The sequence below is a fragment of the Solenopsis invicta genome, chromosome 1 (assembly GCF_016802725.1).
Source record: "Solenopsis invicta isolate M01_SB chromosome 1, UNIL_Sinv_3.0, whole genome shotgun sequence".
NCBI lineage: Eukaryota > Metazoa > Arthropoda > Insecta > Hymenoptera > Formicidae > Solenopsis > Solenopsis invicta.
Window position 1 is genome coordinate 18753995 of NC_052664.1, and position 13341 is coordinate 18767335.

The 13341-nt window shown below is 31.4% G+C and overlaps 2 protein-coding genes and 1 long non-coding RNA gene across 6 annotated transcripts; 1 reads left to right on the forward strand and 2 right to left on the reverse strand.

The window, feature by feature from the left end:
* Positions 1-1548: 1548 nt before the first annotated feature.
* LOC120357886 lies at positions 1549-3903 on the reverse strand. Its single transcript, XR_005574886.1, has 2 exons — positions 3798-3903; positions 1549-2556 (listed from the first exon to the last, which is right to left on the reverse strand). It is a non-coding gene; the product is annotated as an uncharacterized LOC120357886 (long non-coding RNA).
* LOC105201164 (adapter molecule Crk) lies at positions 1906-6840 on the forward strand. 4 transcript variants are annotated; one of them, XM_011169079.3, is made up of 3 exons: positions 1906-2144; positions 2757-3112; positions 3785-6840. In XM_011169079.3, exons 1-3 carry the CDS (start codon positions 2110-2112, stop codon positions 4255-4257), a joined length of 864 nt encoding a protein of 287 aa, XP_011167381.1. In that variant the 5' UTR covers positions 1906-2109; the 3' UTR covers positions 4258-6840. The 4 variants fall into 4 exon arrangements, with proteins under 4 accessions (XP_011167381.1, XP_025988667.1, XP_025988669.1 ...); XM_026132882.2 differs by lacking the exon at positions 1906-2144 and adding an exon at positions 2198-2349; XM_026132884.2 differs by lacking the exon at positions 1906-2144 and adding an exon at positions 2324-2445.
* A 93-nt stretch (positions 6841-6933) lies between these two features.
* LOC105201163 (5'-AMP-activated protein kinase catalytic subunit alpha-2) lies at positions 6934-12912 on the reverse strand. The gene is made up of 11 exons (XM_011169078.3): positions 12676-12912; positions 12461-12580; positions 11185-11300; positions 10738-10879; positions 9687-9925; positions 9406-9612; positions 8516-8621; positions 8110-8444; positions 7626-7789; positions 7385-7544; positions 6934-7291 (listed from the first exon to the last, which is right to left on the reverse strand). Exons 3-11 carry the CDS (start codon positions 11285-11287, stop codon positions 7200-7202), a joined length of 1548 nt encoding a protein of 515 aa, XP_011167380.1. The 5' UTR covers positions 11288-11300; positions 12461-12580; positions 12676-12912; the 3' UTR covers positions 6934-7199.
* Between the last annotated feature and the right edge of the window lie 429 nt (positions 12913-13341).

Here is a 13341-nt window from a genome sequence, read left to right on the forward strand (position 1 = left end):
GCACATGTAGAACAAATGTTTAGTGTAGGTGGTTTACTTTTGGTACAAATATTGGTTGATGATTTAAGAGGAAAGTTAACTGATCATTTTGAAATAATGCTCTTATTAAAATTTAATAATTGCTTTAATAACGATAAATTTTTTTAATAGTATTATATTTGATCAATATATCATATATAAGGTTTTACATTATATATGTAAAATCATATTTTTAATAGTTTAATCATAAAATGTAAAAATTCTAAAAGAATACATGTCTATATAAAAAACATTTTTTTTTATTTCATATAAACTTAAATTATAAATAAAACAAAAATATTTGATAATTTATACTATAATTATTTTGTTATTTAGAATAATGCAATTTTAGGAAATTACGATATTCTTATTTTATACAAATAATTATTTTCAAAATTAACTTTTATTTTAACTTAATCTTAATGTAATTTTAACTGAGTTAATTTTTTATTCATTGTATAATTTTTAACGTATCTAAATTTAATTTTATGTGCCATAAACTTTAATTTAATTTAGTTAAAAAAATTTATTAATTAACTTACCCAATCCTGGTTACATTGTATATATATCTCTTTAGATGTAAGTATATCAAATACAGTAAACAATTCTTCAGAAGAATAAATGTATTTATCTTATGTATTTTGTTCCTCAGGCAAAGAACAATTTAGTGCCATATTAATGTGATACAGATAAGATATGATATCCTAACTATAGGTATTGATTTATCCATTAATGCTTCAACTGTCTGGAAAGAGATTATTCAAGAAATTTTCCTAACTATAATACTACTTGTATTATCTAACTCTACTGAAAAAATAACATTTTTATAATAACAAATATTGCATTTATTATACATACATTTATTATCTATATAACTTGTATAAATAATTACATTTTTATTTTAAGACTATAGAAATCATTAGCCCTCTTGTCATATATTTTATATATTGTAACATTAAAAATTATATGTTAATTTAAAAATTAACATTGTTAAAATAAAATTAGATATTTTCCAGGATTTAAAAAGAATTTTAAAAAAGAATTTGATTCATAATTTCTTGAAAATTGATAACTCGGTTGCAATAACATAGGAAAAGAAATCTTAATTAAATAATTGATTAAAATTATCTAAATGATTCACAACATTTCTAACGACACTTCAAAAATCTTGAAACGAAATACAAATGATTTCAGATAAGATTTTTGTTTAATTAATTTACCTTCAGTTAATTTTACGGCCAAATACACGGTGAAAAATAAAAAATTAATTACAATTAATTGAACAGCTTACAAATCTTTTCAATTGCACTTCAAAACTCGATCTTCAAACAAAATACAAACTATTTAAAATTATAATTCCTTCATCCGGAACTTTGCTTTTCGGTCAATCTCATTTTAGAATCGCTCTATCTTCATACCCATTCTATGGTCACTGTCGCGTAATGCGAGTCAACATTAAGGAAAACGCGCGGTCATTGCGGACCGTCCTTGAGGAGGCATGGACGAATGTCGTATTAACATTGGCGACCATTTTTGTAAGGGTCGCCGTTCGATTTACGGGTGCTTCGTGCGGCGAGTGAACGTGCCGACGTGCAGCACGTGGCGGTTCCGTGACGAGGACCTAAGCAGAGAGAACCGAAGCTCCGCTCGTTCGATTGAAACACCCGCGAAGAACGCCCACGCGGTCTCGGAGATGTCGACGACGGTCCGCTCTCACAAAACCGCATCGTGCGAGGAACAACATCCGACGGCGGAGTGATAGTTCTTCGGGTCGAGAAAGTGAAGAGTAGCCCGTGTTTCCTGAGGGTGTTTTCCGCTTGGAAAAATACGGACGTCGCGTCGCGTATCCCGGTCATCGGCCGACGGAGATCCGCGTGACACAGACCTCAGGGGGGACAGATCCGTCCGCGCGGCGGTGGCTCGCGCGAGCGTTTCGCGGCCCCTCTTACTATGCGGGAGCTCGATCGAGTCCCTCTCTCTCTCTTTCCCTCCCCGTCGGATGTGCCCTGTGATATATATTAATTGACAATTGACGAGGGAAGAAGCTGTCGCCTCGCTCCTGGACCCTCCCACCCCCCGATCGGCACGACAATGGCTGCGACCTTCGATCAGTATGACAAGTCGAGGTGCGTGCGGGAGAATTCCCATGTTTTGATTCATCAGCGCGGGCGTCCGCAAGTGTGTCGTGCCCGCATTCAGTATTATTGGCGTAATGGCGTTTGAAATTGCGGCCGTGCAATTCACGCGATGTAACGCGTCGCGCAAAAACGGGGCGATCATTATCGTCACCGACGTGTATTGGATCCCGGAGCACTGGATAAATTGTCTTTGGTCCGTGCACTGCGAGTCGTAGCTCGTTTCGAAGTGTCAATCCCGTCGTGAAACATATTCCTCAATTTTTCGTTGGGTGTTTGTCGGCTCGATCTTGTAAACACTTGTGTTAATGTAAAATCTTCTCACATTAAGCGCTAGTTAAAGTTGATTAAGATCCTAGCGTTTTCAAGCGTGTCTTTTCTTCTCTCTTTTTACGTTTTTGTCCTGGAAACAAATTGAGAGAGAACAGCTATTTAGTCACTTTAAACTTTAATACTTGTGTCCGGGATAATGTTACGACAATTTAATTTGTTTTAAATTTTTATTTCTGAGAGGAATTTATACTTTTCTTGGCACCTTTGAAATATATGTAATTTTCTATGAAAAATTTTTTATATCATATTAACTGTTTGATTCTCTTTTAGCTGGTACTTTGGTGCTATGTCGCGGCAAGATGCGTCTGACTTGTTGATGGGTGAGAAGGAAGGTGGTGTATTTTTAGTACGAGACAGCACCTCCATACACGGCGACTTTGTGTTGTGCGTAAGGGAGGACAGTAAAGTCAGCCACTACATCATTAATAAGATTCAACAGGGAGATCAAATTCGTTATCGGATTGGAGATCAAATGTTTCCAGATATACCCAGTCTTCTCGCCTTTTATAAGCTTCACTATTTAGATACCACGCCACTAATTAGGCCGGCGCCAAAGAAAACGCAGAGGGTAATTGCAAAATATGATTTTGAGGGTAATGACTCCGAGGACTTACCCTTTAGAAAAGGTATACATTAATTTCTCTCATTTCAGTTAAGGAGATATGATCGAAAAATCAATTAGCTTCATGCTGCTTAAAAATTATATATAAAATATTATTTAAAGGGAAACTAATATTAAAATTTCAAATTGATTGATTATATAGTTTCCAAGAAAATAAAAGTTAAAGTTTTATGTATGGTATTTTATGAAAGATCAAACTAATGTATCAGGTTATCTTTAAAATACTTTTAAAATACTTTGACATAAAAAATTATATGAATAAAGCTTTTTATACATCCTTGCAAAAATTTAACTCTATAATATAGTTTTTTCATATACGAATAAAAAGTTTATGAGATGCTTAGGAAGATAACATTTAATAAAATTAAAGAATAAATAATTTTAATGCTGTTGAAAAAATGATTCAAAAAGTTATTACAAAGATATTAATTAAAAACTAAGTTATTATAAGGTTTCAAGTGTAGGTGAACATTGAAATGTTTACTGTGCTAATTGTATAGTTACATCCAACATTTTTAACAGCAAAATTAAGAGTATTCATAAACTGTTCATAAAATTTCAACAATTGTTATGTTGTTATAATATATTATTTTTTGTTAAAATCTGTATTGATCATATCTCTTTAATTCATTTCAGTTTTTTTTTTTTATATTTTAATGATACATTTATGATTTAGGTGATATACTTACCGTAATATCGAAAGATGAGGAACAGTGGTGGACAGCTAGAAATAGTGTCGGCCAAACTGGTTCGATACCGGTGCCGTACGTTCAAAAGTACGACGACGATAATCATATGATAATAGAAAATAACTCGCGGCCTGAGAGCGGTGGCAGTTCCGGCTCCAACTCGAATTCAGGGCCTACGTCGCAGGTATCTCATACAGAATCGACGGGGCAGGCGACTGTGACGCGAAGACCGAACATTCAGAGAACACTACCGGCCTTTGCCAAAGTGAAACAGGCGAGGGTACCGAACGCGTACGATAAAACTGCTCTAAAATTAGAAGTAGGTGATATGATAAAAGTGACAAAGACTAATATTAATGGCCAGTGGGAAGGTGAATTGCATGGCAAGGTCGGACATTTCCCATTTACACATGTGGAGTTTGTAGATAATGAAACTGGTGAAGACAATCAGGAGATTTAACAGAAATTCTCCGAGTGTGATGTGCACCACATGTGTGACAAAGAAAAAAAGGAAGACGCCTCTTATATTATCAAAATTTAGAGTTACTAATAACATCTATTATATGTGCCATTTCAAAGAAATGTGTTTAGTCTGAACAACTGTACATTCGATTGTTGCAAGTATAAGAAATCTTGATTTTTGTGCAATATTATTGCAATATAAGGAATATTTAGAGATTTGTGTTGGTATCTCTACAGTATGTTAATTTAGTCACATACATTGATCCATCATTTTATATTTTACATTGCTAATTTCCCAAAGCACAAAGCATAATTTTATAAAGTTATTACATATATAATACAGTATATATTAATCTTATATATTAATACTATTTTATTTTATTAAAAATTAAAATCATGTTTTAGTGAAATAGTGAACAAAACAATTTTTGTAAAAAATACAGTAATTATAAGATGTATATTCTAATGGTTTTGTAATTTACAATTATTTATATATGTAGCCGTGTTACATATATAATGTTCTTTACATTTTTCTTATATAAATATAGTGCACTAGTTTAACATTCACGTATATACATATTTAAGTTTATTGTTTATTTAGGAATTTATTAGTGCTCGAAGATGAGTTCGACACATGCACAAGTTTTCATCTACACTCAACGACTTCTCATCTCTGGATTTGTTGATTTTATAGATTATATTATTGATAAATTATAACTTATCATTTTTATTTATGAATACTACAATGGAAAAAAGCATGCATGTGCTTCTTAAAATGGTTTCCTAGCAAATAGCAATTATATTCCTAAAGTTGTGGAACAGTATATTCTGGAATGAATATATATCTTCTAGTCATAAGTGACTATGATAAAAGCATACTGTACATATACTTGATTAACAGCATTTCATTTTACTATTATTAACAATTCCGGGTGAAAAACAATATCTAAAGAATACTTCAAAAGAAATGCAGTTGTTCTGTAGACTATGAACCTTGATGTCATGGTACATACAATATCTGTTAGCCATAGGTTGTGCCACCAATTGGAGCAACATATTGTGCTAGAAAGTTGTATTTATATATACATAATGATGGAAAGGTTAATTGTATCAAAAAATTGATCATGGTTATGTGGAATACCTTATGACTATTAGGAATTATTGTAATAGCAGATTTTTAAATGAATTTTACGTTTTCATTGAAATTTCATTGAAAACGAATCGATTCTTCTTTCTACTCCAATTTTGGATTTCCGACCCTGTTTAATCAAGCCGTAACGCCACGCTTTATTACATTTGATTAATGGCCAGAGCCTTCTCGGGATTAAGAAAAAGCCCAAATGCCTATTGCGTACGTCGGCTGCTCACAGTGAAAGCGGTCATTCAAAACGCATGATCAAAATCGTTTTGCTTCAGCGATGGCCTGGAGTACACACTCTAGGAAAGAATTGATTCTAAAATCGTCGATAAATAACGATGAAACATCTTACGTATATCGGTATTATACAATGAATTCTCATACATTGTGTAAAACATGCTATTTAAAAAGAATAAGCAAACTTGTACTATTAATTGATATATTCATTGTTTTATAATATTTTTGCAATATAATTTTAGATTATTATGTGTAATATTCCGTCACTTGATTTTTTAATAATTGACTATGTGCATTTGACATTTCCATCATCATCATCCATCATCATCATCATCCATCATCATCGTCGTCGTCGTCGTCGTTACTACCATTATCATCATCATCATCATCGTAGTCACAAGTTGCATAAGTTCTCCATACTCTTCCTAAAATTGTTCACAGTATTAGGATAAACAAAACGGGAAGTATTCCATATCAATAAATACGCGTTTAGGCAAGATTTTCTTCCGTTTAATGTTTAAACACATGATAAAATATAAAATGGTCCAATTTATATATATATTTTTGTCAATTTTGATGTGTGAAGTAAGGCAAGCTGAATAACAGGCAGTTTTTTGGCAGCATTACGAGTATTGAGCCGTTATTTGTATAAGATGAGACAAGGTCTGGAATGTGCCATTATGTGCATTTTACCTTTAATTATCAATATTCTAATGACAGATGGTGCTTAAATATGGATTTCAGCATACAAGACATTTATATAGTGATACCAACATACAAATGCTTAATTAAGTAATTTTTACGCATATATTTTCACATAATAATTACATGATTGTTATGTATATTAATTTAAAGAATTTCTATTACGAGTTTCAATTTAAAAAAAACTAAATCACAGAATACAAATTACTTGGATCATACATTTTCACACGCATGACCCATCGAAGCAAATTCATTTGTACGTACGACATATACACGAGATAAATTTAAATATGGCAAGGATATAAAATAATGTATATTTTTCTAAGCATATGCACATATTTTTTGGTTTTTCTGATAGTGAACCAATTTCATAAATAAAATACGATAATAAATGATAAGATTAATAATCATTTAGATAAATATATATTTGTGTTGTAATTTATAATAGATTGTAATAATGTAACGTTCAATTGTAGCACTCAACAATAAATGATTACGTATGTAGATACCGCTGTGCATTAGTTTCTACTACATTGTTGCTGGAGAAGTGTTTTTTCATGATCATATTTTCAGTATTCAATTGAAATATAAATCAAGCTCGAAAAATATTGCCTTTATTGAAATTATTTTGTAAAGGACAAGACTTACATAATGTATTTTACAGTACCTGGATTTATTTCAAACTATACAATGTTAAAAGCATAATAAAGATGAATTTTCTAATTCATCGATTGATCGATGTATTATACGCAAATGCCACTTTAAAAAAACTGTATTCACGCATAATGCGATTGATTAATCGATGATTTAAAAACTCTTTATATAACAATATTTAATATAACTTTAAAAAAGAAGCAGGCACGCTATCGTGCCAATTGCGTAATCAATGCTGCACACATTTCGAAAAATTCCATTGTGTGATGGCCTGTTGCTTGTGGAGGTGGCAATGTTGGATCTAAAAAAATATATATGTACATTTTTTTTATATAGCGCAATTTATGTTTATGTATTTAATCAGTGAATCAGATATATATTAGACATAATTTACCTCGTCCAATATCCTCTTCTTCGCTGGATAAGGATTTAAAGTCTAATAAATAACTCTTATGGTCAACTTGATATAATTGTAACGACATCTTGCTATATCTGTCGGTCAAATTGTTTTTATGTCTTACTCTGACGCTATATGTGTTTACGATTTTCCACTCCTGAAAAGGACAATTTACGTAATGTCATTGTTTAAGCAACCAATTGTTATATAACATGCAACTCTATGCGATTGTTCTTACAAAATTAAGCGCCTTCATAGCACGATAAACTTCATTCATAATGTCGTTGGGCTTTGATTGTGATCTGATTCCTAAATGCCATTTCGCCCTTTTCACAGGCGTACCACGATTACCTTGCATCTGCGCGGGTGCACTGCCTTGTGAACCTTGACGTTCGCGATATGCTGTAATTATCATTGTATAAGGTCCATTTGCACCAATATAATTTAACTTTAAATTCTGTTTAACTTTTCATCTTTTTTAATTCTTAAAACTAGAAAAAGATAGAAAATAAATTTAACTGAGCTTAAAGTTAAACTACATTGGTACAAATGAGCCTAAATCATGTACAAAAGATAGCTAATCTTTTAATAATTTTTAAATAAATTTATTTCTATGAAGAAGAAGGAACGAGCGAGCAAGCGAGTGGACGAGCGAGAGAGAGAGAGAGAAACTCGTTAAGAACTAATGAATCGTATTTGTTTTATCTATATTTTTTACATACGTGCAATTCTCTCTGGATGAGGCCTCAACGGACTGCTGTTCGCCTCGTTTGGACTAAACGCCACTGGTGGAGGGCTAGATGCCACATAAAAGTCTTTTAATTCCGCTTTAGCAGCTTCATCAGCGATTCTCTTATTATCTATAATCAAGTGATAAGCGATGGCCAGTTGATCATGTGGATCGCCGCCCAGCAGTGCGGAATGTACTTCCGGTTCTTTCACGTTAAACTTCTCGCATACTTCATTCACAGCATCTATATCAATAACTGAAGAATCTTGCTCGACAGGTGATGGAAATAAGTACGATGGTAAATCCTTTTGGAACCACTCGTGTTTTCTGGGATTGAAAAACACCTATTAGACATTATGAATGGCAGTATTAATTAAAAAAAGAATCATTTAACATACTTAATATCTTCAATAGTCGCTCTCTTCATTGGGTCTACTTGTAACATGTGGCATAACAGGCTGACAACACTCTTGTTCAAATATTCCGGAATAGGAAAAACACCAGCTAAAATTAAATTTTGATTAGTTGCTGGCATTTAAAGACATCCTAAAGTAAATTACCGACAATTTTTTTTATTACAAGATATATCCTTGAATTAGCTTTACAGAGAGAAAGAAAGTTCCAAATTCTTTTACATAATTGAAATACGCGGAAAAATGAAGAGGACAAAAGGTGAAAGAATTTGAAACTTTGTAAAGCCAATTCAAAGATATCTTCTAATAAAACAATGCAGGTAATTTGCTTTAAGAGTTCCTTAAGTCGTTAATGTTATAAACAAGAAATAAATTTGATCCATGGCATTTATAAATAAAAAGAATTTGGATAGAACAAAATAATAAAATTGCTTTAAAATATTTGTAAAAATGGGTCTTAATTCTGCTTTTTCCGCCCAACAGTCAGTAAATAATCGTAAAAAAAAGCATGTAAAGTGAAGCCTATTCAGGCAAGAAAACGAACAGTTGAAAGGAGTGAAAAATATGCTTTTATGCATAAAATTCAAAGATAACTTTACTTGTGGCCCATTTTTACGAATTTGTTTAAATACGAAATAAGTTTATATTTTTACAATAAAATAAAACGAAATGACATACAAAATAAAATTTCATCGTCAACATGGACAACATGTCATGTCACGTTTCATATTCTATTTTAATTTTTTCCACGATATTACGTTGCCATTGATGACAACGCGAAGTTCTCGGTCGACTACTCCTTAAAAACTTTAAGGTGTTTTTGAGAAAGTATCTGATACACTAGCTAATATTTTCCTGTGAGGAGAAAAACTTACATTTAATTTTGCGGAAAAGAGTAGGAACATGTTCATCGTCAAATGGCAAGGTACCACAAAGCAGCGCGTATAATATAACGCCACAAGACCAGATATCGACTTCGGGCCCGGCATATAATTTGCCAGATATGACTTCTGGCGCGGCGTAATTCGGGGAGCCACACGAAGTACGCAAGAACTCGCCGTCCATCATCATGTTTGACAGACCTGTATTTTCGTGGAAGAACATTTTATCACCTATACGTAATGGGAGTGTCGGTATGCCAATTATATCCAAGTACCGAAGTCCGCAATTTTCACGTGGAGATTGTGATCTAACAAAAGATTTTCTGGCTTCAGATCACGATGCACGATCATATGTCGATGACAATAATCGACGCCTGATATGATCTGCTGGAAAAATCGGCGCGCCTCATATTCCTTCAGTTTGCCGTGTTTAACAATATAATCGAACAGCTCTCCTCCCGAGACGTATTCCATTATCATAAATATATCTGTGGGCGTACTTATGACTTGATATCTGTTTATGTGAAAGAAACATTAAAATTTGGATTACACAAGCAATTTATTAAAAAGGTAGCACACACCGTGAATATGAAAAATAAACATGTATGTATATTAAGGATATTTTCATTTATATATTTTCAAAGTAATGAAAAAAACTATAAAAAATTAGCGATTGTTCCGTATTGTATTTGAAAGCGAAAAAATATGCCAGCGATTTTCCACTTATATAAAAATGTTTTTCAAAAAGTAAAAATGTATCCTAATAGAAATGTAATTAAGAAATAATGGCATAAATTTGGATTGTTTTATATTAGTACTTTAAATATTCGGAATTATTTATGTAAAGTTTTATGATGTAGAGATTAGTTGTTCTATAAATAAACAAAATTTATTTATTTTTTTATAGAAAAACTAAGCTCAAAATCGCAATAAAACTGTGCACAAATTATCTCGAACACTCAAAACTACTACTTATACAAAAAATTTACTATTTATACAAAAATTTGAGAGCTTAAATTTTTTTTATAATTTTATTTTTAATAATAAAGTAAATAAACTATAAAAATGTTATTAAATATAATATTAACATATAATCTTCGTAATTTAAAGTACAAAAATATTAACACATTTCCATTTTTAATTTACTTTGCAGGAATTGTACGTCTCTCTTCAAAATTAAATTTTCCTCAATTCACTTTTATTTCTAAAATGATTAATAACTCAAATAAATATATATATGAATCATTATATGTGAACACATACATATATATATGAATCATTATATGTGAACACATAACTGAAATTCTGTGATTAATTAATACTTACAGCTTAATGATATGAGGATGTCTGAAGAGCTTCAGATTTTGTATCTCTCTGCGAATTTTACCCACAACATCTAGGCTTTTGATTTTTTGGCGATTCAGAATTTTTACCGCGACTTTGTGTTTCGTTAAAACATGTTCTCCAACTATGAATATCACATAATAAGGCATATAATTTTAAGTAGAATAGTAGTTTGTAGAAAGATTTTGTACTATACAGTCTTGGCCAAAAGTACTAGACACCTACATTTTTTTCATTTATCTGAAATTCTTTCATCTGTAATTGTTTTCTATTAACATTATTAATATCATACATAGATTTAAAAGATTTTTGTGTGAAGCAAGAAATAATTCACATTTTTATTTCTGTTTAAATTCTTTTCATTTAAAAATATTTACAAAAATATAAGGAGTTTAATAATTTTGGCCATATGTATATCCACATACGTACTTTTTACTTTGCCAAATGTACCCACACCTAAAGTCTGACCTAATGTATAGTGGCCTATCTTAACAATGGGCTGTGGCTGATTACTCGGAAGTTTTTCCGACATCTTGAATTCGTTGCTATAATTCAACAATAAAATTTATTATTGGTGTTAACATTACATTGCATCTTTAAAATAATATTGCAAATTACTGAATCATAAAAGGAAATTATTATATTAAACATAACATTCTAGATCCAGCAAACAAAAAATAAATTCAAATAAATTGCAATTCATTTTAATTTATCCAAGTTCCCGTTTTAAAGTTTTCGAGTATTTTGGATTCAAATGGACTCAAATGGATTAAAACACAAGATGCGCTATTCATCATTTTGAATTCCGATAAATTTACGTCCCCATTATATTATTTTTGGATTTAAATAAATTGAAATACAAAATGAGCTATTCATTATTTTGAATTCGGATGAATTCATGTCTACATTATATAATTTTTGGATTCAAATAAATTTGAAAAATCTGAAGCGCAAATTCAAAAATGTCAAAATAAATTCATTTTAATCCATTTTAATTCATTTTTGTTTGCTGAGTACTTCAATTCCTCTATAATCAGTAAATCAAATCATTAAACCAAAATCAAATATATTTAAAAATATATTAAAAAATTTTAATAATTCCAAATACTTAAACATTTTTTTGAGTTGTGTAATAATGAACAATATGTACAATGGTTTTTCCATTGTCAATCTGTACAAACTAAAAAACAGAAAAAAAAACAGAATTGTCATAATCTTCATCTCAGCCAGTTATTACTTGCAATAATTTTTTTTTTTTTTTTTTTTTTAGGAAATGGATGTATACCAGTCAAGAAAATTGCTTGTCACAATGTATCAATGCACACCTTACTCATCTAGAGTTTACATAATAAATTAAACTTTCTTACATGTAATGCCACAACGAAATAGTAATGAAGAATCATAAAGATATTACAAAAACACGAGTAGTTAAAATGGCACGGAATAGTACCGATCACCTGACACTATTTACATGCCACTATATGGAGGCCTTCTTATCACGCGAGGTGTACCTGCCGATTTTATCAGCTCAATCTGTACGCCATTCCGAATAGGCACAGAATAGAACAAGACGCATTTCTTTCTTTTTTTTTGCATCACGCATTTGTCTCAAAATATTCGTCAAAAAATAATTGCGGATACAGATCGGGATAACCCGTTATTAAAATTCTATAGAATTGTTTTCGTATCTCGCTTTGTCACTCACAATCAAGGCTCGTCGGAGATAAGTTGGCAGTCGACGGGCGCAGATAGAAAAGGGGCCAAACTCCGAATTGATCTTAAAGATCGGATACAATAGAGAGTTGCTCCGGATCTTCCAGATCTCCTGCAATGTCGAAAAATGAATTCTCCGTTTTAACGCGTAGCTTGTGTAGACTGTACGTGTCATCATAGTGTTCTTCGTAATCTTGACGACCTAACCTCTTTGTAACCTTTTAGACCTCCTCTTCTTTTCCGTCTTAAATTTCCTTGTATATTTATGGACACGGTACCGCACTTTATTAATTCCAGGTTATGACTGGAGCCTCCTCGAGGTCAAGGAGGCGTCCACCCTGGATGTACTGAATCCAGCTGAATCTTCGTATACTTGCGTACTTTTCCTGTGAATCTACGTTGCTCCCCCCAGCTCCCCCTTCCTCCAATACCATGTTATGCGACCACGTGATTTAAATCATTGATAGATTTCGATTATTCCGATTACATTTAATCGAGGATTAACGACGTTTTTTTTAATTCGTCAATTTTTTTTAATTTGTATTATACACAAATGCAACTTTACTCTGTAAAAACTGCATTTGCATATAATGTAATTGATTAATCGTCAATGAATTAAAAAACTCGCCTTAATAAATTTATCGATCGTAAATATTTTATCCATTTAATATATTATAGTTTATAGATTAAAAAATCTTAGAATGTTTCAAAATTCACGTAATGCCTATATAAAAAAAGAATTCTGGAAAAGATACAAGATATATTTCTCAGCTTTTCTTCAAAAAATGTTCCATATTGTTTAAAAAATTACAAAAATGTTAAAAAATTCTGAAAAATTATATGAACAATTTTAAGAAAAATAAATAAAAATTA

Coding starts and splice junctions, on each gene's coding strand:
- LOC105201164 (XM_026132882.2), top strand. CDS start 2,231: ATGGCGTTTGAAATTGCGGCCGTGCAATTCACGCGATGTAACGCGTCG. Junction 2,350..2,756: donor CACTGGATAAATTGTCTTTG/GTCCGTGCACTG, acceptor ATTCTCTTTTAG/CTGGTACTTTGGTGCTATGT. Junction 3,113..3,784: donor GGACTTACCCTTTAGAAAAG/GTATACATTAAT, acceptor TTTATGATTTAG/GTGATATACTTACCGTAATA.
- LOC105201163 (XM_011169078.3), bottom strand. CDS start 11,287: ATGTCGGAAAAACTTCCGAGTAATCAGCCACAGCCCATTGTTAAGATA. Junction 8,622..9,405: donor TCTTTTCCGCAAAATTAAAT/GTAAGTTTTTCT, acceptor ATTTAATTTTAG/CTGGTGTTTTTCCTATTCCG. Junction 7,545..7,625: donor CTATGAAGGCGCTTAATTTT/GTAAGAACAATC, acceptor TGTCCTTTTCAG/GAGTGGAAAATCGTAAACAC.